Source organism: Borostomias antarcticus (assembly GCF_949987555.1).
Source record: "Borostomias antarcticus genome assembly, chromosome: 8".
NCBI classification, from domain to species: Eukaryota; Metazoa; Chordata; class Actinopteri; order Stomiiformes; family Stomiidae; genus Borostomias; species Borostomias antarcticus.
Genome location: NC_140241.1, coordinates 1,552,175 through 1,579,744, shown reverse-complemented (window position 1 = coordinate 1,579,744; position 27,570 = coordinate 1,552,175). Strand labels below are relative to the sequence as shown.

Here is a 27,570-nt window from a genome sequence, read left to right as displayed (position 1 = left end):
TAAACCTGCTGCGTCACATATTTGTTGGTTGTTGTTCACAATTTGTTTTGATCAATAACCGGACAGTTGGTGTGCTGCACAGCAAATAACATATTCTTTCATTAGTCTACTTCTTCACTAAAATCGATCAAAAAAAGACACTGAAATAGTGATCCCAAAATGTTTAATGATTAGCCCTAACCGTGTATTAACTCACTGGTTATGGCACACTATTTTGTGCTGCAGTCATGGAACTTTGAAAGTAGGCTACCAGGAATAATCCATTTTGTAACCCTCATCACTCCAGATTTATCCTTCATGTAGCTAGGTATCTACATCATACAGGCTGTGGGCTATCAGAGTAAGTAAATAACCCTCTTACCTGCTTTTACAATTGTGTGACTGAGAAATGAAAGTAAAAACAGAAAAACAACAAGTTTCTCCATGGTTGTCACTGTTTCTTGGATTTACAGTAACGGGAAGCCAAACCCTCAAAATAAGGTCCTGGTATTTGTGGTAGTTTGTATAAATGAGACACAGACAAGTGTACGTCTTCAGCCTGAAGGGATATTTAGTGAAGTGACTCTTACCACCAAGATGCTCCTGATATGACCAACTCCTAAGCATCCCTGGGACAACATCGCTAACCCCGCCCCTAAAGAGGCGGGAACTTCATGAGCCAATCATCATCTGAGAGAGAGGAGAGGAACTTTTCATTTGTGTGGGAAAGCAAGGAGAAATAAAGGTGAGTACAACTTCAAAACTTAAAGATTTAGCTAGCTAGCTGGTGAACATTAACATAACCTCTTAGTTGTTTGTTATTATTGAGCTTTATTAGATAGCATCTTGCTAGTTAGCATCAACTAATCTGCTAGCTAGTTGACATTAAAAATGCAAATTAGCATCTGTTAGCAAGCTTTACAGGAATGTCATTTATGTATGTTTGCTATCTTGCTAGCATCAGCTAGCTAGTAAGCATGACAAACATGCTAATTAGCATCTGCTAGCTGGCTTTATAGGAATCTCATTAATGTATGTTTGCTATCTATTTAGCATCAGCTAGCCAGTTAGCATTACAACAAACAAAAGGAGAGAAGCTAGTTAACATCTGCTAGCTTGCTTTTATAGATGTTATCCCCAGCTTCTGCTAGCTAGTTAACATTAAACCGAACACGGCCCGGACGGCCATTCAGCTCCGTTCATCTTTAGGACCAGGATTACACAAAAACTACCAGACTGCTTTTCATGAAAGTCGGTGGAGGGGTGTTGCATGGGCCAATTCAGAACCCATTCAATGTTGCCATGCACAGGACCACGGAATGCATTCAGGGGTGGAGGTCTGTGCTCTCTAAGCACCATTTCTAGTTGATTTTGTGTCAAATCAAACCAAATTGAATGCACATAATAAAAAAGGTTTTCCTTTTTAAGTGACCTCACAGCAAAAACTACACCAAACATCATACTCCCTCTTCATTGTTACTTATTTGGTTCAACAATTGTGTTTTGGATTTGATTGTAGTTTATCAGTTAATGTTACCATGACATATATGCAAATACAAACTTTCATCATGTTGTTGATTAGAGCATCAACATCCTGGTGGACAAAAACTGTCGGTGGGGATCAATTACAGGCAGGGTAAACATCAATACCAACAACAATAACAACAACATAGATTGAATGATGTATTTTGAGCAAATTGTCAATTTAAGGAAACATTGCATTATCATAAATGCGGTAGGCTAATTGGCATCAGCTACAACAAACGGGCTACAACAGCTAATCAGGTGTCAGGATGAGAGGATGGATTGAGTTGCTCAGTCACTTGAGCATCAATGTTAGCAGGCTGCTGCAGAGTTGTCCTGGAGTCAGTGACCTTCCTCCTCTTCCTCACACACATGAACATGCAAAGAAGAATCATCACCACCATCATCATCATCGCCACAGAGCCCAAAAGGATGGGAACTCTGTGTTCACGTGAGAACTCCGGTTGCCAACTGATGTCCAGCTTGTTGTCCAGACTGAGGTGAGAGGCGGTGCAGGTGTAGCTGTGTCTCTCTCTCAGCTCCTGTGTGCTGATCTCCAGGCTCTTCCTGACCTGGTACAGCCCGTTCCCGTTGGGCAGCACCGCCCCTCCTGTGAGCTCCTGCTCTGCCACAGGCCGTCCGTCCCTCAGCAGGGTGAGGTTGATGTGTCGGGGGTAGAAGTCGGTGGCCAGGCAGCTGACCCGAGCCCCTCCAGGAACCGTCTTCTCCAGAAACCGGACTCTGGGACGCACTCTACGCAGCACTACGTTCTTCTGTTTCTCCAGGACATTCTTCAGTTCTTTAATGCACAGAGGAAGGTAAATTTGTGTATAGCGCATTGTGTTTATTGGAATCCATTTCTCCTCCAATTGAATCTTCCATGGGTTTTCAGACAAATATGTGGATGCTGTCATGTTGTAATAAAAGCCATTGGTCATTAATTTTATTGCAGGAGTCCTGAAACATCATCAGTGCTGCTTCACCGTTGGGCGACATTTCACATCCAGTTATGCTCTGATAGACTTGAATACCTTTGGTCAGATTAAAGCGATGTTTTATGTCAGTTAGTCTTCCTCTCATGGAAAAATGAATGTATCTTAATACATTAACTGTCACTGGGGATGTATCACTCTCCTTTTTTTCGATGCCATGTCCAGAGTGAACTACCTTGTCAATCTCTGAGTCAAAGTAAAAAACTTGAACATCATCCAGCATCACCACGGCTGTAAACGCAGGAAACGGTGTCTCTCCTGTCATGTACGTTGCCAACACGTACAGAGAGTGTCGTCCTGAACCTGAAAAGAAAAGAGAACCACGTTAGTATTTTCACAGTGATTATCTCCATATAGGAAAAAGTTTACAAAATAATAATAAAGTAAATGATATTGCTCCTCATATTCTTTTGTTGTCTTCAAATCCTGATCGTTAACTCAAATTGACAGTCCCACAGTAACTAGAAGAGGTAAAGAGAAGCTAAAGTAGTATTGCATTACATTTATAGAGTAATACAGTAGTATTGTATTACATTTATAGAGTAATACAGTAGTATTGTATTACATATATAGATTGAGCAACACAGTGACCTTTGAGGCTTCTCGTTAAACAGTGATTTTTGACACTTATTATAAAATGATATCCTTCATAATGAAATTGGTTGGCTGATTGATTGATTGTTTGATTGATTGGCTGATTGATTGGTTGTTGATTGATTGGTTGATTGATTTATTGATTGAATGGTCAGTTGATTGATTGATTGATTGACATGTAAGGGATAATGCACCACCGCCGAGAGGGGTTTGCCTCTGCGAAGTGCATTATTTTTCGATAACACCTTGGAGTGTATTATCCCGTGTATACCATTGCAACTTGCCAAAGACTTGATTGATTGATTGAAACCTTTATTTATACTCAGGTGAGCTCTGAGGTGAGGCCACCTCATTTGCAGAGCTGCAAGACAAAAATGATGTGCGATTTACTCATATTTTCCACATTAAAATATTAAGAAATATGTTATTTATGCTTTGGTCACTACTGACTTTCATTGTTAGCCTGGGTCCAGACGTTTAAATCCGCCCAGTCCAAAGTTGACTGATTCTTGGTATGGTGTTGCTACAGTATAGATCTGAGATAGAATATGGCTAGGTCATAGGTCATACATGTTTTCTAACTGTGATACTGTCGTGCAGTTACTGTAGGTGGGAGTCTGTGGAGTTTAGTCACAGTCGGCAACATAAAACTCTAAACTCTAAACCATGAGTCTTTTCAAGAAAGTGAATTGATTGATTGATTGACTGACTGATTGATTGATTGATTGATTGAGTGAACATACACCAAAAGACGTTGTACATCCATAGTAGGACATAGCCTATTGTATTATTGTAAAGCCTATTGTATAGTCTTAATACAGTATGTGGGCAATTCCAGCGTTATGGATGTGACATCCGCACTCAAAATGACAACCAAAATGTCTCAGTAAAACTAAAGTTTTTAGAACATTTACATTTGTAATGCATATTCTCAGACCACACAATGGAGAGAACAGATGGTAAAAAAATAAAAATTCAAAAATATTTTTAAGTCTAAAAAAAATGACAAAAAGGCATGCGTTATGGATGTGACAAAAAAAGACAGTCGTTTTCTGGAAACTATACTTTTTTTTTTAAAACTGTGAACTTTTAAGTCTAATGCAGAAATGTTGATATCCACATGATGAAGGAGTCTTGGCTGAACATGAAAATAGCAGGATTTTAAATATTTAATAATTTATTTAGAATTGTATGAGGAATAAACAGCGTCACATGGATGTGACGTTATGCCGTTATGGATGTGACGCATCTGAAATGCACATAGAAACACTTTGGGAAATCAACAATCAAACTATCACAGCACTTTTATTGACACCTAAAGTGACTCTAAATGTCCGTTTTGACATGAAGAAAACCATTTTAAATAGCTCTGAAGATTTTCAAGATGGCCGCCAAAATAGTAGGCTATTGAGGGGATTGTGTCTAAGTGCATTTTTGTGCGTGGCGACGCACCAAAGATAGCAAATGTCCGGTTGTCACTCCCTCCCTCCCTCCCTCCGTCGGGTTGTTGACCTGCAGTTCTGTGTTGCTACCACAAGAGGCAGTGTTTTTTTGTGCATGGCTGTAAGCCAACACACCTAGAATAGCGTTTGTCTGGTTATCCCTTCCTCCCTCCGGTCAATGTTGACCTGAATTTATCTGTTGGCACCACAAGAGGCAGTAGTCCCAGCACACCAAAATAAAGAAGGACACCAAAATCAACCTGCCGATCTCTACTGCACAAGTAGAGTAGCGGTGAAAGCATAGGACTCCCACCCGGGAGACGGGGGTTCAAGGCCCTGGTGGGGATGACTTTATGGGACTATTCCCCAAACCTCCACACATTCATCTTTTCACTCCAATCGTTTTATCTCTTACCTTTGTCCAGAAACAGAAGTTGAACCAATTGCAGCAAAATAGCTAACGTTACAGGAATCATCAGTGTAACTGCTTTAGCCACTAGCCGCTAGGGCTGTCGCGGTTACTGAAATATTGCACGACTGCGATACTGTGAAAAAAAAACGTGCTACTCCTCAGACGACCGCATCAACCGCGGTAACTAACGTTTTTTCATTTTGTTCTTATGTTTCATGAGGCTTTTCCCATTAGAGCTGTCAAATAAATATCAGGTATGGACTTGCTTTTTTCTCACTTAGCCTACCCTAAACAAACACACCATTCCGACAGGCCGTGTCTTCAGCATTACACGGAGTTGAGACAGATATTCAAAATTTGTTAATCAATTTCCAAAGCATTTATTTCCATTTGTAAATCAATTTCCGAAGCATGTATTTACAATCAGTCCTAACACTTGTCAGTAGGCTGTGTAGATAAGTGATAAATAAATGGGACACGCATATTGTTTTTTTGCTCAAAAGACGCAATTTCGCTTCCAATCCATGTTGAGGTATTTATGATTCCGTGCATAATAATTCTGAACAGATTTAGGTTCATAACGTCTTTCAGAGGTCTGATTTTTATCACCAGTGAATCAAAGGTTAGCCTACTATTTGAAATGTAAGGGTTTCCGCATGCCTTCTGTAGCCTATGGCACCTGCAGGTAGGCCTACTACACTTTGCGAGTCCATTGCGAGAGGAAGGCTATATGGAAGAAGATCTAGCACGTAGCGTAGTTCTGTCATCCAAACAACTCAACCCCAACGGGGATCCCCCTCGCCTGGTGGTGCGAAAACAAAGCTAGATTTCACCTGCTCTCTAAAGTATATGTGCATTTGTGCAACAACACATCTTCAGAGAGAGTTTAGTGCTGCCGGTAACATTGTTACCCCACTCCGATCCTCACTGAAACCACACAAAGTAAATATGTTGGTGTTCCTTCAGTGCAACAAGGACATGAAAACCCCCGTCTAATTCAGTATAGCCAGTGCCTTCTCATGTAGGCCTACACTCTACCATACAAGTTAAGTTGTGCTTTAGAGAAGTCTTTCATTGTATTATTGTTAGGCTATTGTTTAATTATAGGCTAAATGGTTCGGATTTTCCTATTTTTTAGAGCCTACTTTAATTTACAGTTTGTCTTGTCTTTCTTTGGTAACAATTTCATAAAAGAAGAATATTTGTTTTAAAGCCTATTTATTTTGCTTTATTATTAAATTTGTATTCTGTGTATTGCCTGTTTGTGTTATAGGGCACCATTGCATTCCTGTAATAAAATTCTGATTGATTGACTGATATTGCTACAGTATTTATTTAATGTAGCCTATGTTTTCGTTTGATAAAAATGTATTGAAACAAATAAGAGGTAGGCTACAGTACACACTTTAAAAATCTCATTTATAAAGCACAGGGGGGAAGAAGCAATAATACCGCGGTTGAAAGCCACCCTTTTGTACCGCTGGGGAAATGTCTTCACCCCGACAGCCCTACTGACCGCTACCATTAATGTTATGGAAGCTGCTGCTATTTGTTGCGATTTCATGAGCTAACTGGCTATCCTGCTCTTATTGTGCTGGATTAGCATTGGAAGCGTTGGAACTGATGTGTTCAGGCGACAAGACCTATCTTAATTTATCAGACATTATTTCACGTCATTTCAATTCACAGCTATTTCAGTGGTGTGACTAGCTTCCGTTCCGTTCGACCAGTCCTGAACAGAAACAAGCCAACCACGCACATAAGCCAGGCTGGACCTGGCCTGGTTTTAACAATGCGATGGACCTTATAATCGTAGCCATTAATCATAGCCTACATTTAAACAGGTAAACAGGAGCTTCTCTAAATGCTTCATGGACATTGCGGTGGGAATTCTTAAATGTAACATTTCTTCTAACAAATGCTTCATTTGCGGTGAATGATCTCAAATTTGACATTCACTTGAAATAAATCATAACAATTTACTTAACTGATGTCGAGACTGCATGCCAGCCAGAATGTGTAATAAGCTATAACAGGACTGGCAATTTGGTTATTTGCGATTCTAACGGGAAAGCTGCGCTCGTTGGGGTTTATGTCACGTCCATAACGGTCACATCCGTAACGCGGAAAATACACATTTAGAAAGAGATTAGAACAACTATATGATGCATATATGACATCAGTGAAAGTTAGCTTTGCACAGAAAGTTTGGGCAATATTGCATGTAAAATGTATTTTTTATAACGACTTTTGCTGAAAAACGTTACGGATTGGCTGTCCTGTAAAAGCGCGTCATCTTGACGGCTCAACCGTTAAAGGGATGAACTCAAATGACCCAATATTATACATATTGCATTACAAGCCCCTTATCTCCACATGAGAGGCTGTGGAACCCGTGTGAGTGGAAAGAATAGGCCCTTATGCCCTTTCAACAACTCATACAATTAGGTTAACTGAAAATGTTATTTTTTAATTATTCTGATACCTGTTGTAATGGGTGGAAATATGCAATTTCTTAAATGATCTGATCAGATGAATTCAGTACACCAAAATATAGACCTTGATGATATATTTTAAAGTGATTTTGTTATGTATTGTATAACTTTATTTTTTCATGATGAGGTTGACATTTACATGGAATTGCCCATGTCAGGGAAAAAGTAAATGAAGCGAACTGTTCCTCTTACCTGCTTCCACAATGGTGTAAAATGATAGAATTAATAAAACGTGCAGTTTTTCCATGTCTTTTTTCTTTCTTTCTTGTGTTAGTCCTTCAAAAGTCTAATATGATCCTGAATCCTGATCCACTTTCACTTTTAGGCTCATGGAGTCAGTCCTCTATCGACCTGTGAACCTAATCCAGCCTGTTTCACTACAGCAGGTGATTTGTAGATGGAGCGAGATTGTTTAGTACCCGGCCCAGCTTGATCCTGACCCGAGAGACCTTTCTGCTTTACTAACCCTGCCTTGTAGCTGCTAACCAGGCTGGACCAGCAAGGCGTTATGCTGGAATTAATCACGAACAGGAACTTTATTTCCTCATCCGCAGCAAATACAATTCCTGGCCAGAGAGACGTATGCTGCTACTCTTAAGCTCCCTGGACACTTTTACCTTGACTAACACTTCCCAGTATTCACTGTGCGTAACGTCTTGTGATGTTACGTAGGAGGCCGAAGTTCCGAGGTGTTTGTGGAGCGCAGGTCCTGATCAGGTCCTGATCAAACCCAGTATCCAGACTCGCTTCGTTTATTTAAAACCACGTGACCGATGACTAACGAGGCTTCTGTCTACGGAAGCACATTCACTGTCACTGCCCAGTTACAGAAGCACATTAGACTACTTTATTGCAGACAGGTCCAGATACATAACAAGACACACATAGACTAAATTATCTTTGGCAGCAGGTGTCAGTAGCGTACAAAGCATTTAATGAGGCTTCGAGTAATGAATCTTTTTGCGGTGGGCTACAATGTGCCTTGACCTTGGCACTTTGAAGTCCTCAGGACAGGAGGTGATCAGTTTAGTGGATCTATTAATATATATTATATAATATTAATCTGTTCTATTAATACATCGATGATCTACACCCTAAAATCAACAACCTCTCCAGATGTGAATGAGGACATAGATCCCCCCCCCTTTTCTTTAGCTACACTGTGAGTCTGTGGGACCACAGGGTTGAGTCATCCTCTAATGATCTTAGTCATCAAATGTTTGTTTTAGTTTGTCACACAAATAAACTAAAACGGATGTAACAAAATGAGTTTTTCTTACTTTACAAAAAAGATAATGTGTAATCATGATCTTCTATGAAGAACATCTATTTCTGCCTAAATGTGTACAGTAGGGGTCAGAGAAGAATTTTTACAGCTCACTTATCTGGCCCCCGGGTGATAGCCTACTGTTGTGCTTCCCTCTGGAATATGTAGGGGTGGGTCGTATGCCCTCCTCCCTTGTTCTCTGTAAAGCGCATTGTGTTGCCTCTGGGTATGAAATGCACTATACAAATAAAGCTTGGATTGATTGATTGATTGATTGAGTAGGGTTTTCCAGTAGTTCCAGTAATGTACTTTTTGCCGTCAGTGAGACAGGGTAGCTTGACTTTTACAGTATTGTCTGTATGTGTCTGCCCCCTAGTGGCCAATAGCAAATACTGCCAAGCACAAGTCAGAAAGGTGTACAAACGCTTCATAAATTCTCATACAGGCTGTGGGCTATCAGAGTAAGTAAATAACCCTCTTACCTGCTTTACAATTGTGTGACTGAGAAATGAAAGTAAAAACAGAAAAACAACATGTTTCTCCATGGTTGTCACTGTTTCTTGGATTTACAGTAACAGGAAGCCAAACCCTCAAAATAAGGTCCTGGTATTTGTGGTACTTTGTATAAATGAGACACAGACAAGTGTACGTCTTCAGCCTGAAGGCATATTTAGTGAAGTGACTCTTACCACCAAGATGCTCCTGATATGACCAACTCCTAAGCATCCCTGGGACAACATCGCTAACCCCGCCCCTAAAGAGGCGGGAACTTCATGAGCCAATCATCATCTGAGAGAGAGGAGAGGAATTTTTCATATTTTTTGGGCAGGAACTTTTCCTTTGTGTGGGAAAGCAAGGAGAAATAAAGGTGGGTACAACTTCAAAACTTAAAGATTTAGCTAGCTAGCTGGCGAACATTAACATAACCTCTTAGTTTTTGTGGGAAAGCAAGGAGAAATAGAGGTGGGTACAACAGTATTTCCTATGGAGAGAGAAAAGTGTCATATACATTCATAGCTGACACTTCCTCTCTAAGCACCAGCCCTCACCCATTTAAAAGTCTGCACAATGATTTTGTAGAGGTTTTTATGTTTGTAAATCTGTTTTTAAACCTATAGAAATATCTGGAATGTTGCTTTGTAAAAGCAAAAATGTCAATTTAAATGTTTTGTTGTGCTGCATGTGTCATCCTGGATTTTAAATTGTTTTGTAAAACTTTTATATTAATATTATATCTAAATGTGTTACAAGTAACACATGTACTAAATACACAACTATGTTTTGTTCAGAAAAGAAATAGATTAAAATGGCAGCTAATTGTTCAGAATTGTGTACTTGATCTTGTTGAAGTTATGGAAAATGAAAGAAGCACTCGTGTGTGCTTGTACTATACCAGAAGGTGGCGTGTGCTTGTACTATACCAGAAGGTGTCGTGTGCTTGTACTATACCAGAAGGTGGCGTGTGCTTGTACTATACCAGAAGGTGTCGTGTGCTTGTACTATACCAGAAGGTGTCGTGTGCTTGTACTATACCAGAAGGTGGCGTGTGCTTGTACTATACCAGAAGGTGGCGTGTGCTTGTACTATACCAGAAGGTGGCGTGTGCTTGTACTATACCAGAAGGTGGCGTGTGCTTGTACTATACCAGAAGGTGTCGTGTGCTTGTACTATACCAGAAGGTGGCGTGTGCTTGTACTATACCAGAAGGTGGCGTGTGCTTGTACTATACCAGAAGGTGGCGTGTGCTTGTACTATACCAGAAGGTGGCGTGTGCTTGTACTATACCAGAAGGTGGCGCTACTCTGAGGATTGAAATCGTCATATAGGCTATGATCAGTCAATACACCATGTTTAGTAACAGCCACTGTTTTCCGCCCTCATAGTAATCAAAGCTGACATAAATGACTTCTTCCGTCCTGGGTTTTGATTTAAAAGCAGAATAACCTTGTGAATACAGAACTGCTGGAACTATTAGGGAGCCATGCCCCCCCCCCCCCCCCAGATGCTGTATTCTTTAATGCAGAAATGGCATTTAGCGAAAGACAGACCTTCAGGACCTCGATGGTCTTTCTATCAGCCACACGGCAGTGACACACAAATACACATGTGAATGATACACTACACACAACACTACTACACACAACACACACACCTGCGCTCGCCGGGGGAACTCATCCAGGAGCAGTGGGCAGCCTCATCAGTGGCCCCCGGGGACCAAGTCCTCAGTCCAGGTCCCCCGTGCCACCCATGCCATGGCAAGAGTCAGCTATAGATGTTGTGTCAAAGGTCAATGGTTATAACGTATCATCCAGCACTTTTACCAGCTTCAGATTGGATTTCACTTTGCCAAACTCCCTGACTGTAAAGGGACATCAATATTGAGATGTGCACTTTGCCTTCAGCACTAGATTATGCTCTTAGTCACTTGTTTTAGAATGAAGGCACTTGTGAGTTCTGGCAAGAAGAAGAAGTATTGAGATGTATATGGAACGCTGGCGTCTCTTCCTGGGCTCCGCCCACTGTCAGGTGTGCTTAACCCTTTCGATACGACCACGTCACCGGCAACATTTAAAAAATATCTAACAAATATTTAATAATATAAAAAAAATATCAAATCTAAAAAATTCCTCACTCCAACACTTGCTGAAAGCTGAGAAACTGCGCTTTCTAGTATTATAGGGAAAATCCAATTAATATTCAAAATGTTGTCACTGTACTTTCAGGGTTAAAAGGGTTAAGAGATTCCGGAAGTGAGGGAACCAGGAGTTCAAGGCGAGGCAGGTTTATTTGTAGAGCACATTTCAGCAACAAGGCAATTCAAAGTGCTTTACATGAGACATTAAAAGCACCAAGACAAAGCGCAAGAAACACATAAACGATCATATAAAACAAAATGTAAAAATAAAAAAAAGATTTAAAACAACATGCAGGAAAAATAAAATACAGGAATAAAAGTTACAGTGCAGTGTACAAATGAATAATTATTTGATATAATAAGAAGCAGTGGCAAAAAGAAAAGTCTTCAGTCTTGATTTAAAAGAAGTGAGAGTTGAGAGTTGACCCTTTCCTCAGGGCTGTGTCCCCCACCTGTCCCTCGTTTGGCCTTTCGGGTCCCCTCATCTCATTAACGACCCTCCACCCGAGCGGAGGGATCCAAGAGAAGCTGTTTGGCCTCATTCACTACCTTCCGATTCTTCGTAGTTTGCTCGGGCTCGAAGCTTCCACGATAAATGACGGGACATTGATACTGTGGTGCCGTAAGAAAATATTGTGTTATCATAAAGGGTCCTGTAAAATTAAGAGCACTTAAAGAAAAGCAAAACAAATGGTGCTCGGAGAGTTTAGACCATGAATGCAATGTGTCAGTATGTGCAGTTATCAGAGACCATCTTGTAGGCCTACTGTATAATAACACCTCAATAACAGATATATGAATGAATTGAATTGAATTGAATTGAAACCTTTATTGCCCCAGAGGGGAATTTGTTTAGCACACGTCAAGCATACAGAAAACATTAAAATGTACGCCCATCACCAACACCGCAATGTCACCAACCACCATCATCGTCATCATCACCATCCTCACCAACATCATCGCATCAACATCATCATCACTGCAACAGGCATCAACAGCTGTTCAATCATTTAATGCTTCTTGGCACAAAGGAAGTGCCGGCTGGTTTAGTCCTTGTTTTGGGCGTTCTAAACCTGCGTCCAGAGGGGAGTAGGGGGAACTCTGAGAAGAGTAGATATAGATAGAGTAGATAACAACAAAAAACATACAAGAAAAATATTTTTTCTCAGCTGCTGCCCTTCCCTGGCCTCAAACTCTAAACCTGTTGGTTTGAAAACACACACCCAACCAGAGGAGCGATGGATTCTGCTGCTCTCAGGGCATAAAAATGAGTCCAGTAGTTTCTGCTACCAACAACCAGACAGATGCACAAACAAACAGAACCACACACCTGACCACAAATATGACTCTCCACCCAGAGCCAAACAAACAGAACCACACACCTGACCACAAATATGACTCTCCACCCAGAGCCAAACAAACAGAACCACACACCTGACCACAAATATGACTCTCCACCCAGAGCCAAACAAACAGAACCACACACCTGACCACAAATATGACTCTCCACCCAGAGCCAAACAAACAGAACCACACACCTGACCACAAATATGACTCTCCACCCAGAGCCAAACAAACAGAACCACACACCTGACCACAAATATGACTCTCCACCCAGAGCCAAACAAACAGAACCACACACCTGACCACAAATATGACTCTCCGTCCAGAGCCAAACAAACAGAACCACACACCTGACCACAAATATGACTCTCCGTCCAGAGCCAAACAAACAGAACCACACACCTGATCACAAATATGACTCTCCACCCAGAGCCAAACAAACTGAACCACACACCTGACCACAAATATGACTCTCCACCCAGAGCCAAACAAACAGAACCACACACCTGACCACAAATATGACTCTCCACCCAGAGCCAAACAAACAGAACCACACACCTGACCACAAATATGACTCTCCACCCAGAGCCAAACAAACAGAACCACACACCTGACCACAAATATGACTCTCCACCCAGAGCCAAACAAACAGAACCACACACCTGACCACAAATATGACTCTCCACCCAGAGCCAAACAAACAGAACCACACACCTGACCACACATATGACTCTCCACCCAGAGCCAAACAAACAGAACCACACACCTGACCACAAATATGACTCTCCGCCCATTGCGTTCGCACTGTGGGCAGAGGGAATAAGTCACCTTTCACAAACATTCGTTTGTAATAAACAGTGAAGCTGAATTATAAGAAATTAAACAAATCAACATATTTTCTGCAGTATTTTAAAATAAATTGTAGTGTTATTTGTTAGAATTAATTTGCAAGAACAGTTATCAATTTTCATACATTTTGATTAAAAAAAATTCAATCAAATATCAACATCAATAATCAATCAATTAGTCTTCTTTACTTAATTAAAATAACCCAACTGCAGTTTGATGAATATTTTGGTATTGATATGTGATTAAAATAATGTTTTATCAAAAATTATCAAAGCGGAGATATGTTTTTTGCAAAAGAACCCTTCTTTTGTTATTTACATTTCAATAACATAATTTGGCACCAGTTATAACGATGCTACAACAGCTAATCAGGTGTCAGGATGAGAGGATGGATTGAGTTGCTCAGTCACTTGAGCATCAATGTTAGCAGGCTGCTGCAGAGTTGTCCTGGAGTCAGTGACCTTCCTCCTCTTCCTCACACACATGCACATGCAGAGAAGAATCACCACCATCATCATCATCATCGCCACAGAGCCCAAAAGGATGGGAACTCTGTGTTCACGTGAGAACTCCGGTTGCCAACTGATGTCCAGCTTGTTGTCCAGACTGAGGTGAAAGGCGGTGCAGGTGTAGCTGTGTCTCTCTCTCAGCTCCTGTGTGCTGATCTCCAGGCTCTTCCTGACCTGGTACAGCCCGTTCCCGTTGGGCAGCACCGCCCCTCCTGTGAGCTCCTGCTCTGCCACAGGCCGTCCGTCCCTCAGCAGGGTGAGGTTGATGTGTCGGGGGTAGAAGTCGGTGGCCAGGCAGCTGACCCGAGCCCCTCCAGGAACCGTCTTCTCCAGAAACCGGACTCTGGGACGCACTCTACGCAGCACTACGTTCTTCTGTTTCTCCAGGACATTCTTCAGTTCTTTAATGCACAGAGGAAGGTAAATATGTGTATAGTGCATTGTGTGTATTGGAAGCCATTTCCCCTCCCATTGAATCTTCCATGGGTTTTCTCTCAAATATGTGTATGCTGTCATGTTGTAATAAAAGCCACGAGCATTAATTGCATTGCAGGAGTCCTGAGACATCATCAGTGCTGCTTCACCGTTGGCTGACATTTCACATCCATATATGCCCTGATAGACTTGAATACCTTTGGTCAGATTAAAGCGATGTTTTATTTCAATAAATGTTTCTCTCATGTAAGAATGCATGTATCTAAAGACTAAATTAACTGTCTCTGGGGATGTATCACTATCCTTTTTTTCGATGCTATGTCCAGAGTGAACTAACTTGTCAATCTCTGAGTCATAGTAAAAAACTTGAAAATCATCCAGCATCACCACGGCTGTAAACGCAGGAAACGGTGTCTCTCCTGTCATGTACGTTGCCAACACGTAAAGAGAGTGTCGTCCTGAACCTGAAAAGAGAAGAGAACCACGTTAGTGAGTATAGAAATCCCCCTGACTGCTGGAAATACCCAGTGCAGCTGCTAACCCTGTGTTCCTCTCTCCTCCCTAGTGTCTCCCCATCTTGTACTACTGTATATCCAGGTCCCAGAAAGTCCTCCCCCTCCCCTCCCCTTTCCCGGTCCCCTTGGCACTGTATGTGAAGCCAACAATTTCAAGCTTGGGTTTTAAGATGGACAGTGATTTTAAATTGGATCGCCAAATTGGTGCAGTATAGTTAAGTCCAGCTTTTTTCATCTGAGGCAGTTGGCAAAGGTGAAGCCCATTCTTGTATGTCAGCACTTTGAAACAGTAATCCATGCCTTCATTCCGTCTGGGCTGGATTACTGTAACGCTCTTGATCTTTGAGTCAGCCAGTCCTCCCTCGCTCGTCTCCAGCTGGTTCAGAATGCTGCTGCTCGTCTTTTACCTGGAGCACGTAAGAGGGAGCACATAACGCCCATTCTGGCCTCGCTCCACTGGCTGCCTGTGCACTTTAGAGTTCATTTTGAGATTATTTTATTTGTTTATGAATCTTTAAATGGTCTCGCCCCGCCGTACCTCTCTGAGCTGCTTCATCCCTCTGCTCCTCCTCAGGGCCTCAGGTCAGCTGATCAGCTGCTCCTGGAGGTACAGAGGTCGAAGCTCAGAGGTCAGCTGATCAGCTGCTCCTGGAGGTACCGAGGTCGATTTTTTGTAACCTTCTCTATTTTTTATCTTTCTTATTGTGCACATTTTTTGAGATGGCGAAAAACTTTTCACTGCTCATAGTAGGCTACTGGTGTGGCATGTGGCAAAATTAAACGTACTGTGCCACATGTTAAATAAATCAATAGCTTTCTATCCTTGTGTAATAATGTGGTAGACTTTTTGGAGCAGCATCCCATCCCCATAAGCTGATTAATGTAAACGTTTTGTGTCGGCATTCTGAAATCCCCCTTGTTGCATTCCAAAAACGTTCTACGTCGCACTACACCAGCTCAGCTAGCAATCATTAGATCTAAAAATGTTCTAAGAATGTGAAAACATGAGCAGAACGTGTTGGGAATGTTCTCCAATGTTGTGGGAACACCTGCTAGCTGGGAGGGTGTGCGCTCGCTAAACCTGCTGCGTCACATATTTGTTGGTTGTTGTTCACAATTTGTTTTGATCAATAACCGGACAGTTGGTGTGCTGCACAGCAAATAACATATTCTTTCATTAGTCTACTACTTCACTAAAATCGATCAAAAAAAGACACTGAAATAGTGATCCCAAAATGTTTAATGATTAGCCCTAACCGTGTATTAACTCACTGGTTATGGCACACTATTTTGTGCTGCAGTCATGGAACTTTGAAAGTAGGCTACCAGGAATAATCCATTTTGTAACCTTCATCACTCGAGATTTATCCTTCATGTAGCTAGGTATCTACATCATACAGGCTGTGGGCTATCAGAGTAAGTAAATAACCCTCTTACCTGCTTTTACAATTGTGTGACTGGGAAATGAAAGTAAAAACAGAAAAACAACAAGTTTCTCCATGGTTGTCATTGTTTCTTGGATTTACAGTAACGGGAAGCCAAACCCTCAAAATAAGGTCCTGGTATTTGTGGTAGTTTGTATAAATGAGACACAGACAAGTGTACGTCTTCAGCCTGAAGGCATATTTAGTGAAGTGACTCTTACCACCAAGATGCTCCTGATATGACCAACTCCTAAGCATCCCTGGGACAACATCGCTAGCCCCGCCCCTAAAGAGGCGGGAACTTCATGAGCCAATCATCATCTGAGAGAGAGGAGAGGAACTTTTCCTTTGTGTGGGAAAGCAAGGAGAAATAAAGGTGGGTACAACTTCAAAACTTAAAGATTTAGCTAGCTAACTGGTGAACATTAACATAACCTCTTAGTTGTTTGTTATTATTGAGCTTTATTAGATAGCATCTTGCTAGTTAGCATCAACTAATCTGCTAGCTAGGTGACATTAAAAATGCAAATTAGCATCTGTTAGCAAGCTTTACAGGAATGTCATTTATGTCTGTTTGCTATCTTGCTAGCATCAGCTAGCTAGTGAGCATTACAAAAATGCTAATTAGCATCTGCTAGCTGGCTTTATGGGAATCTCATTAATGTATGTTTGCTATCTATTTAGCATCAGCTAGCCAGTTAGCATTACAACAAACAAAAGGAGAGAAGCTAGTTAACCTCTGCTAGCTTGCTTTTATAGATGTTATCCCCAGCTTCTGCTAGCTAGTTAACATTAAACCGAACACGGCCCGGACGGCCATTCAGCTCCGTTCATCTTTAGGACCAGGATTACACAAAAACTACCAGACTGCTTTTCATGAAAGTCGGTGGAGGGGTGTTGCATGGGCCAATTCAGAACCCATTCAATGTTGCCATGCACAGGACCACGGAATGCATTCAGGGGTGGAGGTCTGTGCTCTCTAAGCACCATTTCTAGTTGATTTTGTGTCAAATCAAACCAAATTGAATGCACATAATAAAAAAAGATTTTCCTTTTTAAGAGACCTCAGCAAAAACTACACCAAACATCACACTCCCTCCACTAATACTACCCAGTAGCCGACAATACATATCAATGAGAAGGCCTTTTTTCATTGTTACTTATTTGGTGAAATTCAACAATTGTGTTTTGGATTTGATTGTAGTTTCAGTTAATGTTACCATGACATATAATGCAAATACAAACTTTCATCATGTTGTTGATTAGAGCATCAATATCCTGGTAAACAAAAACTGTTGTTGAGGAATTTACATCCAAACACCTTAAACCTTTGTCCTCTCACTCCTTTTGTAATTCATCACCTCCCCCAAATATTCACATAGCTGTGCTAACATACAAAATGGCTTCCAGAAGGCCATCTGTCTACTCCAGAATAACCATCCTTTGTCCCTTTGTCCCTCTTAGAAACTACCGCCTTTTTCTCATGTCACATGTCTATACTCTTGACCACGCCTGCCATTTCATATGTACAATTCAGTAGCCAATCACATCCTTGAAGGACCTTACCTTTGTTTTGATTGCATATAAGGCACAGCAAAACCCATAATCGGGACTTCGTTGACGAAACCACCCTTGTTGCGTTTTCAGGAAGTCCTTGCGCTCGTATGTTTTTCACAATAAACCAGACTTAACCTTTTGAACGAATCTTGGTAAATCCTTTTGACTAGATCAGTTAAAATACTATCACACTGTCGATGGGGATCAATTACAGGCAGGGTAAACATCAATACCAACAACAGCAACAACAATAACAACAACATAGATTGAATGATGTATTTTGAGCAAATTGTCAATTTTAGGAAACATTGCATTATCATAAATGCGGTAGGCTAATTGGCATCAGCTACAACAAACGGGCTACAACAGCTAATCAGGTGTCAGGATGAGAGGATGGATTGAGTTGCTCAGTCACTTGAGCATCAATGTTAGCAGGCTGCTGCAGAGTTGTCCTGGAGTCAGTGACCTTCCTCCTCTTCCTCACACACATGAACATGCAGAGAAGAATCATCACCACCATCGTCATCATCATCACCACAGAGCCCAAAAGGATGGGAACTCTGTGTTCACGTGAGAACTCCGGTTGCCAACTGATGTCCAGCTTGTTGTCCAGACTGAGGTGAGAGGCGGTGCAGGTGTAGCTGTGTCTCTCTCTCAGCTCCTGTGTGCTGATCTCCAGGCTCTTCCTGACCTGGTACAGCCCGTTCCCGTTGGGCAGCACCGCCCCTCCTGTGAGCTCCTGCTCTGCCACAGGCCGTCCGTCCCTCAGCAGGGTGAGGTTGATGTGTCGGGGGTAGAAGTCGGTGGCCAGGCAGCTGACCCGAGCCCCTCCAGGAACCGTCTTCTCCAGAAACCGGACTCTGGGACGCACTCTACGCAGCACTACGTTCTTCTGTTTCTCCAGGACATTCTTCAGTTCTTTAATGCACAGAGGAAGGTACATTTGTGTATAGCGCATTGTGTTTATTGGAATCCATTTCTCCTCCAATTGAATCTTCCATGGGTTTTCAGACAAATATGTGTATGCTGTCATGTTGTAATAAAGGCCATCAGCATTAATTGTATTGCAGGAGTCCTGAAACATCATCAGTGCTGCTTCACCGTTGGGCGACATTTCACATCCAGTTATGCTCTGATAGACTTGAATACCTTTGGTCAGATTAAAGCGATGTTTTATGTCAGTTAGTCTTCTTCTCATGGAAAAATGAATGTATCTAAAGACTAAATTAACTGTATCTGGGGATATATCACTCTCCTTTTTTTCGATGCCATGTCCAGAGTCAACTACCTTGTCAATCTCTGAGTCAAAGTAACCAACTTGAACATCATCCAGCATCACCACGGCTGTAAAAGCAGGAAACGGTGTCTCTCCTGTCATGTACGTTGCCAACACGTAAAGAGAGTGTCGTCCTGAACCTGAAAAGAGAAGAGAACCACGTTAGTATTTTCACAGTGATTATCTCCATATACGAAAAGTTTAAAAAAATAAATAAATAAAGTAAATGATATTGCTCTTCTCATATTCTTTTGTTGTCTTCAAATCCTGATCGTTAACTCAAATTGACAGTCCCACAGTAACTAGAAGAGGTAAAGAGAAGCTAAAGTAGTATTGCATTACATTTATAGAGTAATACAGTAGTATTGTATTACATTTATAGAGTAATACAGTAGTATTGTATTACATTTATAGAGTAATACAGTAGTATTGTATTACATATATAGATCGAGCAACACAGTAACCTTTGAGGCTTCTCGTTAAACAGTGATTTTTGACACTTATTATAAAATGATATCCTTCATAATGAAATTGGTTGGCTGATTGATTGATTGATTGATTGGCTGATTGATTGGTTATTGATTGAATGGTCAGTTGATTGATTGATTGATTGATTGACATGTAAGGGATAATGCACCACCGCCGAGAGGGGTTTGTCTCTGCGAAGTGCATTATTTTTCGATAACACCTTGGAGTGTATTATCCCGTGTATACCATTGCCACTTGCCAAAGACTTGATTGATTGATTGAAACCTTTATATATACTCAGGTGAACTCTGAGGTGAGGCCACCTCATTTGCAGAGCTGCAAGACAAAAATGATGTGCCATTTACTCATATTTTCCACATTAAAATATTAAGAAATATGTTATTTATGCTTTGGTCACTACTGACTTTCATTGTTAGCCTGGGTCCAGACGTTTAAATCCGCCCAGTCCAAAGTTGACTGATTCTTGGTATGGTGTTGGTACAGTATAGATCTGAGATAGAGTATGGCTAGGTCAAAGGTCATACATGTTTTCTAACTGTGATACTGTCGTGCAGTTACTGTAGGTGGGAGTCTGTGGAGTTTAGTCACAGTCGGCAATATAAAACTCTACAATTTACTGTACAAGTTTGGGCCTGTGCTATGAGGCTTGATTTGACTGCGTCTAAAGTCGAAGTTCGCTCGAAAAGGGCCGGAGATTCCGAACAGAATCGTATCATATGGCCAACAATGGGCTCATACTCTAGCATAGCTCCAGGTTGCCTATGATGATTGTATATATTGCTTAAAAAAGCAAGGTGGTGCGGTGCAAGTGCATTGTCTACACGCTCGTGCTCTGTAGAAAAATCTGATGTACAAATGTATCTGCCTTCTGAATGGTTCTCATAATTCCATCATTATGCTGCTGTCACATCCTAGGCTCAGCACCGTGCGATACCTACTGTATGTGGAAACACTGGTATTGCCGTTTTATTAAATGTTGTTGTTAGTATGTGTATTTGTACAGTAGGCCTATGTCTCTTAAACCATGAGTCTTTTCAAGAAAGTGAATTGATTGATTGATTGACTGATTGATTGATTGATTGAGTGTACATGCACCAAAAGACGTTGTACATCCATAGTAGGACATAGCCTAATGTATTAGTGTATAGCCTATTGTATTAGTGTATAGCCTATTGTATAGTCTTAATATAGTATGTCAGGGAAAAAGTAAATGAAGCAAACTGTTCCTCTTACCTGCTTCCGCAATGGTGTAAAATGATAGAATTAATAAAACGTGCAGTTTTTCCATGTCTTTTTTCTTTCTTTCTTGTGTTAGTCCTTCAAAAGTCTAATATGATCCTGAATCCTGATCCACTTTCACTTTTAGGCTCATGGAGTCAGTCCTCTATCGACCTGTGAACCTAATCCAGCCTGTTTCACTACAGCAGGTGATTTGTAGATGGAGCGAGATTGTTTAGTACCCGGCCCAGCTTGATCCTGACCCGAGAGCACTTTCTGCTTTACTAACCCTGCCTTGTAGCTGCTAACCAGGCTGGACCAGCAAGGCGTTATGCTGGAATTAATCACGAACAGGAACTTTATTTCCTCATCCGCAGCAAATACAATTCCTGGCCAGAGAGACGTATGCTGCTACTCTTAAGCTACCTGGACACTTTTACCTTGACTAACACTTTTACCTTGACTAACACTTCCCAGTATTCACTGTGCGTAACGTCTTGTGATGTTACGTAGGAGACCGAAGTTCCGAGGTGTTTGTGGAGCGCAGGTCCTGATCAGGTCCTGATCAAACCCAGTATCCAGACCATGGATGTATTATATAAACTGGATACAGCCACTCCATTCACTGGCCGCTATCAACAATGAAGCCCTATTGAACCGCGCCATCTTGGCAAAATTTGTAGTCATTTGACTATTTCCGGTTACTTTTGACTTGCGCAGTTGTGCTTTTCTGGCCTTCCGGTTACTTTTGACTTGCGCAGTTGAGCTTCTCTGGCCGACGCGCGTCCACGAAAAAGTTCACATTTCTCTGAAATGTAGACGCGCGTTCCCGGCTCTCCCCGCTTTGATTTAGCAATGAAAACCGGCTTGCATATTAACCTGTTTTTGTCAAATATATCAATTGGAGAAATTATTTTTTGATCCTGGCATCTTAGTTTTAACAAGTTAAATATAATTGAACATGTTTTGTTTGCTAGTAGATGGTATTCATTCCGTTCGCGATAACGTTATTGCAGCCAGGCTAAATTCCTCCAGGGAGTCAGTGACCGGCGAGTTGAAGAGCTTCACTCCCCGCCAGCAGGAGCTCTGGCCGCGGCTACCGCATCTCGGAAAACCCGCTGAGTTCCTGGCTGCTATTTCACACTCGCCCTTGATCAATCCCAATACCGATCCATGGTAATAATGAATACATCGTTCAGATCAGATCGGCAGTGCTGCATGCATGTTACAACATCATTGTTAGCTTTATTAACATAACCATAGCCTACATTTATCTCTAACGTTAGGCTATCCATCACACCAGTCGGCCATTCGATAGCTGGAAGCGGTCAACGCCAACGTTGACTGAAAACACCCAAACTCAGTGTATCGTTTCATCTTCATGCTACACATCAACTCCTTTACATTGTATGTGAATAAATTCCTGTTATTCTAAAAATATCCCATTTCTGTCCATTCCTGGAAAAGGCTAATAATTGCTGTCAAATGATCACTCCAGTTTATCACCGTATCCCACTACCATTTCAACTATGCACAGGAGGTTGTCTTGTGGTCATTTTCATTAAAAAATGATTAGCCTGATCAGTTTGTTGTATGTATTAAGCCCTTTTTGAGCGTTTTGTGTGTGTGCATTGTTAAGTGTAAGCTTATGCAGCCTACTCCAAACTTTAATGGTTACAGCAGTCTGAAACTGTGAAAGTCTTCATGTAGGCCTAGTTGTTATTTCCAAGTCTCCAATAGTTTAAGAAAATTTGGTCTTATATTTAGATGTTGTGTATATTCCTCGATTATTTGTATGCTGTGTTGTCCCGTCTGAGTTTGTCCTGTTCGTGATTGGTCTCGTGTTCCCACTCGATAGGCTTGCACCTTGACGTTGGTGAGTGGGCTTTAAACCAAGACGGGCCTTTGTATGTGTATGTGTGTATGTATGTGGTTTGTGTTTTGTGTGTCATATTCTATTATTGAAATGTAATAACAGAAACAGTGTGCCTCCTCTTATCCTCACAGCTCAAGCCATTTTTAGGAGACCAGTTCACACCTCAACCAGACCTGCTGCTGTTTAGGACCTGCTTTAAGCCCTTTTTTGTGGTGTCCGTTTTCTGTGTTCTGTGTCAAGTAAGCCAACCCACCTTCAATGCAGTGTAGCCTCCACATTTGAATGGTTACAGCAGTCTTGTCGTCTACAAGCAACAGTCTCTGGCTTTGCATGGCAATTTATGTAGTATCATCCGAGTTCTACAAATGCTGTACTTTTTTGTACTGTAAGTAACCCCTCAATTATTCAATTTTACTGGGGAGCAGTGACCATAGCCTACTTGCCAACCCTCCTGACTTCCGCGGGAGATTCATAAATTTGAACTAGGTTGTGTAGTAGATAGGCTACAATAAATTAGGACAGATGCACATTTACTGAACAGCACAGACAAAAGTCGGACATTAAAAACAATTGCTCCATACACACATATATATATATATATAATGTTTCACATTTCGTTTTAATGCTTTTAATGTCTAATTTGTAATGCTTTTAATGCCCCCCCCCCACCCCCCCCCCCCCCCCCGCAATTTGGTTTGGAAATGCTCCCTATTTCTGAGGTCCCAAGGTTGGTGAGTATGGCAAGCTATAAGCTATTAATACAAGCATACCGCTCAAAAAGGGCTTAATACATACAACAAACTGATCAGGCTAATCATTTTTTAATGAAAATGACCACAAGACAACCTCCTGTGCATAGTTGAAATGGTAGTGGGATACGGTGATAAACTGGAGTGATCATTTGACAGCAATTATTAGCCTTTTCCAGGAATGGACAGAAATGGGATATTTTTAGAATAACAGGAATTTATTCACATACAATGTAAAGGAGTTGATGTGTAGCATGAAGATGAAACGATACACTGAGTTTGGGTGTTTTCAGTCAACGTTGGCGTTGACCGCTTCCAGCTATCGAATGGCCGACTGGTGTGATGGATAGCCTAACGTTAGAGATAAATGTAGGCTATGGTTATGTTAATAAAGCTAACAATGATGTTGTAACATGCATGCAGCACTGCCGATCTGATCTGAACGATTGATTCATTATTACCATGGATCGGTATTGGGATTGATCAAGGGCGAGTGTGAAATAGCAGCCACGAACTCAGCGGGTTTTCCGAGATGCGGTAGCCGCGGCCAGAGCTCCTGCTGGCGGGGAGTGAAGCTCTTCAACTCGCCGGTCACTGACTCCCTGGAGGAATTTAGCCTGGCTGCAATAACGTTATCGCGAACGGAATGAATACCATCTACTAGCAAACAAAACATGTTCAATTATATTTAACTTGTTAAAACTAAGATGCCAGGATCAAAAAATAATTTCTCCAATTGATATATTTGACAAAAACAGGTTAATATGCAAGCCGGTTTTCATTGCTAAATCAAAGCGGGGAGAGCCGGGAACGCGCGTCTACATTTCAGAGAAATGTGAACTTTTTCGTGGACGCGCGTCGGCCAGAGAAGCTCAACTGCGCAAGTCAAAAGTAACCGGAAATAGCCAAGTGACTACAAATCTAGCCAAGATGGCGCGGTTCAATAGGCCTTCACTTTAGATTTCGATTCCTGGGGGCTTGATCCAGACTCGCTTCGTTTATTTAAAACCACGTGACCGATGACAAACGAGGCTTCGGTCTACGGAAGCACATTCACTGTCACTGCCCAGTTACAGAAGCACATTAGACTACTTTATTGCAGAAAGGTCCAGATACATAACAAGACACACATAGACTAAATTATCTTTGGCAGCAGGTGTCAGTAGCGTACAAAGCATTTAATGAGGCTTCGAGTAATGAATCTTTTTGCGGTGGGCTACAATGTGCCTTGACCTTGGCACTTTGAAGCCCTCAGGACAGGAGGTGATCAGTTTAGTGGATCTATTAATATATATTATATAATATGAATCTGTTCTATTAATACATCCATGATCTACACCCTAAAATCAACAACCTCTCCAGATGTGAATGAGGACATAGATCCCCTCCTTTCTTTAGCTACACTGTTGGTCTGTGGGACCACAGGGTTGAGTCATCCTCTAATGATCTTAGTCATCAAATGTTTGTTTTAGTTTGTCACACAAATAAACTAAAACGGATGTAACAAAATGAGTTTTTCTTACTTTACAAAAAAGATAATGTGTAATCATGATCTTCTATGAAGAACATCTATTTCTGCCTAAATGTGTACAGTAGGGGTCAGAGAAGAATTTTTACAGCTCACTTATCTGGCCCCCGGGTGATACTGTTTTTTTTCTTCCCTCTGGAATATGTAGGGGTGGGTCGTCTGCCCTCCTCCCTTGTTCTCTGTAAAGCACATTGTGTTGCCTCTGGGTATGAAATGCACTATACAAATAAAGCTTGGATTGATTGATTGATTGATTGATTGATTGAGTAGTGTTTTCCAGTAGTTCCAGTAATGTACTTTTTGCCGTCAGTGAGACAGGGTAGCTTGACTTTTACAGTATTGTCTGTGTCTGCCCCCTAGTGGCCAATAGCAAATACTGCCAAGCACAAGTCAGAAAGGTGTACAAACGCTTCATAAATTGTCATACAGGCTGTGGGCTATAAGAGTAAGTAAATAACCCTCTTACCTGCTTTTACAATTGTGTGACTGAGAAATGAAAGTAAAAACAGAAAAACAACATGTTTCTCCATGGTTGTCACTGTTTCTTGGATTTACAGTAACGGGAAGCCAAACCCTCAAAATAAGGTCCTGGTATTTGTGGTAGTTTGTATAAATGAGACACAGACAAGTGTACGTTTTCAGCCTGAAGGGATATTTAGTGAAGTGACTCTTACCACCAAGATGCTCCTGATATGACCAACTCCTAAGCATCCCTTGGACAACATAGTTAGCCCCGCCCCTAAAGAGGCGGGAACTTCATGAGCCAATCATCATCTGAGAGAGAGGAGAGGAATTTTTCATATTTTTTGGGCAGGAACTTTTCCTTTGTGTGGGAAAGCAAGGAGAAATAAAGGTGGGTACAACTTCAAAACTTAAAGATTTAGCTAGCTAGCTGGTGAACATTAACATAACCTCTTAGTTTTTGTGGGAAAGCAAGGAGAAATAAAGGTGGGTACAACAGTATTTCCTATGGAGAGAGAAAAGTGTCATATACATTCATAGCTGACACTTCCTCTCTAAGCACCAGCCCTCACCCATTTAAAAGTCTGCACAATGATTTTGTAGAGGTTTTTGTGTTTGTAAATCTGTTTTTAAACCTATAGAAATATCTGGAATGTTGCTTTGTAAAAGCAAAAATGTCAATTTAAATGTTTTGTTGTGCTGCATGTGTGTCATCCTGGATTTTAAATTGTTTTGTAAAACTTTTATATTAATATTATATCTAAATGTGTTACAAGTAACACATGTACTAAATACACAACTATGTTTTGTTCAGAAAAGAAATAGATTAAAATGGCAGCTAATTGTTCAGAATTGTGTACTTGATCTTGTTGAAGTTATGGAAAATGAAAGAAGCACTCGTGTGTGCTTGTACTATACCAGAAGGTGGTGTGTGCTTGTACTATACCAGAAGGTGTTGTGTGCTTGTACTATACCAGAAGGTGTCGTGTGCTTGTACTATACCAGAAGGTGGCGTGTGCTTGTACTATACCAGAAGGTGTCGTGTGCTTGTACTATACCAGAAGGTGTCGTGTGCTTGTACTATACCAGAAGGTGGCGTGTGCTTGTACTATACCAGAAGGTGGCGTGTGGTTGTACTATACCAGAAGGTGGCGTGTGCTTGTACTATACCAGAAGGTGGCGTGTGCTTGTACTATACCAGAAGGCGGCGCTACTCTGAGGATTGAAATCGTCATATAGGCTATGATCAGTCAATACACCATGTTAAGTAACAGCCACTGTTTTCATAGTAATCAAAGCTGACATAAATGACTTCTTCCGTCCTGGGTTTCAATTTAAAAGCCGAATAACCTTGTGAATACAGAACTGCTGGAACTATTAGGGAGCCATGCCCCCCCCCCCCCAGATGCTGTATTCTTTAATGCAGAAATGGCATTTAGCGAAAGACAGACCTTCAGGACCTCGATGGTCTTTCTATCAGCCACACGGCAGTGACACACAAATACACATGTGAATGATACACTACACACAACACTACTACACACAACACACACACCTGCGCTCGCCGGGGGAACCCATCCAGGAGCAGTGGGCAGCCTCATCAGTGGCCCCCGGGGACCAAGTCCTCAGTCCAGGTCCCCCGTGCCACCCATGCCATGGCAAGAGTCAGCTATAGATGTTGTGTCAAAGGTCAATGGTTATAACGTATCATCCAGCACTTTTACCAGCTTCAGATTGGATTTCACTTTGCCAAACTCCCTGACTGTAAAGGGACATCAATATTGAGATTTGCACTTTGCCTTCAGCACTAGATTATGCTCTTAGTCACTTGTTTTAGAATGAAGGCACTTGTGAGTTCTGGCAAGAAGAAGAAGTATTGAGATGTATATGGAACGCTGGCGTCTCTTCCTGGGCTCCGCCCACTGTCAGGTGTGCTTAAGAGATTCCGGAAGTGAGGGAACCAGGAGTTCAAGGCAGGTTTATTTGTAGAGCACATTTC

General features: G+C 41.5%; 2 protein-coding genes across 2 annotated transcripts; both read right to left on the bottom strand.

The window, feature by feature from the left end:
• Nucleotides 1–235: 235 nt before the first annotated feature.
• LOC311312122 (zinc-alpha-2-glycoprotein-like) lies at nucleotides 236–8,118 on the bottom strand. The gene is made up of 3 exons (XM_084441992.1): nucleotides 7,631–8,118; nucleotides 2,452–2,798; nucleotides 236–2,378 (listed from the first exon to the last, which is right to left on the bottom strand). The coding sequence occupies exons 1-3, from the start codon at nucleotides 7,683–7,685 to the stop codon at nucleotides 1,761–1,763; spliced, it is 1,020 nt and encodes a 339-aa protein (XP_084298118.1). The 5' UTR covers nucleotides 7,686–8,118; the 3' UTR covers nucleotides 236–1,760.
• A 10,124-nt stretch (nucleotides 8,119–18,242) lies between these two features.
• LOC311312345 (class I histocompatibility antigen, F10 alpha chain-like) lies at nucleotides 18,243–21,421 on the bottom strand. Its single transcript, XM_084442273.1, has 2 exons — nucleotides 20,972–21,421; nucleotides 18,243–19,389 (listed from the first exon to the last, which is right to left on the bottom strand). The coding sequence occupies exons 1-2, from the start codon at nucleotides 21,024–21,026 to the stop codon at nucleotides 18,347–18,349; spliced, it is 1,098 nt and encodes a 365-aa protein (XP_084298399.1). The 5' UTR covers nucleotides 21,027–21,421; the 3' UTR covers nucleotides 18,243–18,346.
• Between the last annotated feature and the right edge of the window lie 6,149 nt (nucleotides 21,422–27,570).

Bases quoted from the DNA above. Each gene is read 5' to 3' on its own strand.
- LOC311312345 (XM_084442273.1), bottom strand. From the start codon at position 21,026: ATGGAAAAACTGCACGTTTTATTAATTCTATCATTTTACACCATTGCG. The intron at 19,390-20,971 runs GTAAGAGGAACA...TTCTCTTTTCAG, and splicing joins TTACACCATTGCGGAAGCAG to GTTCAGGACGACACTCTCTT.
- LOC311312122 (XM_084441992.1), bottom strand. From the start codon at position 7,685: ATGGAAAAACTGCACGTTTTATTAATTCTATCATTTTACACCATTGTG. The intron at 2,799-7,630 runs GTAAGAGGAACA...TTTTCTTTTCAG, and splicing joins TTACACCATTGTGGAAGCAG to GTTCAGGACGACACTCTCTG. The intron at 2,379-2,451 runs AATAAAATTAAT...AACCCATGGAAG, and splicing joins TGATGTTTCAGGACTCCTGC to ATTCAATTGGAGGAGAAATG.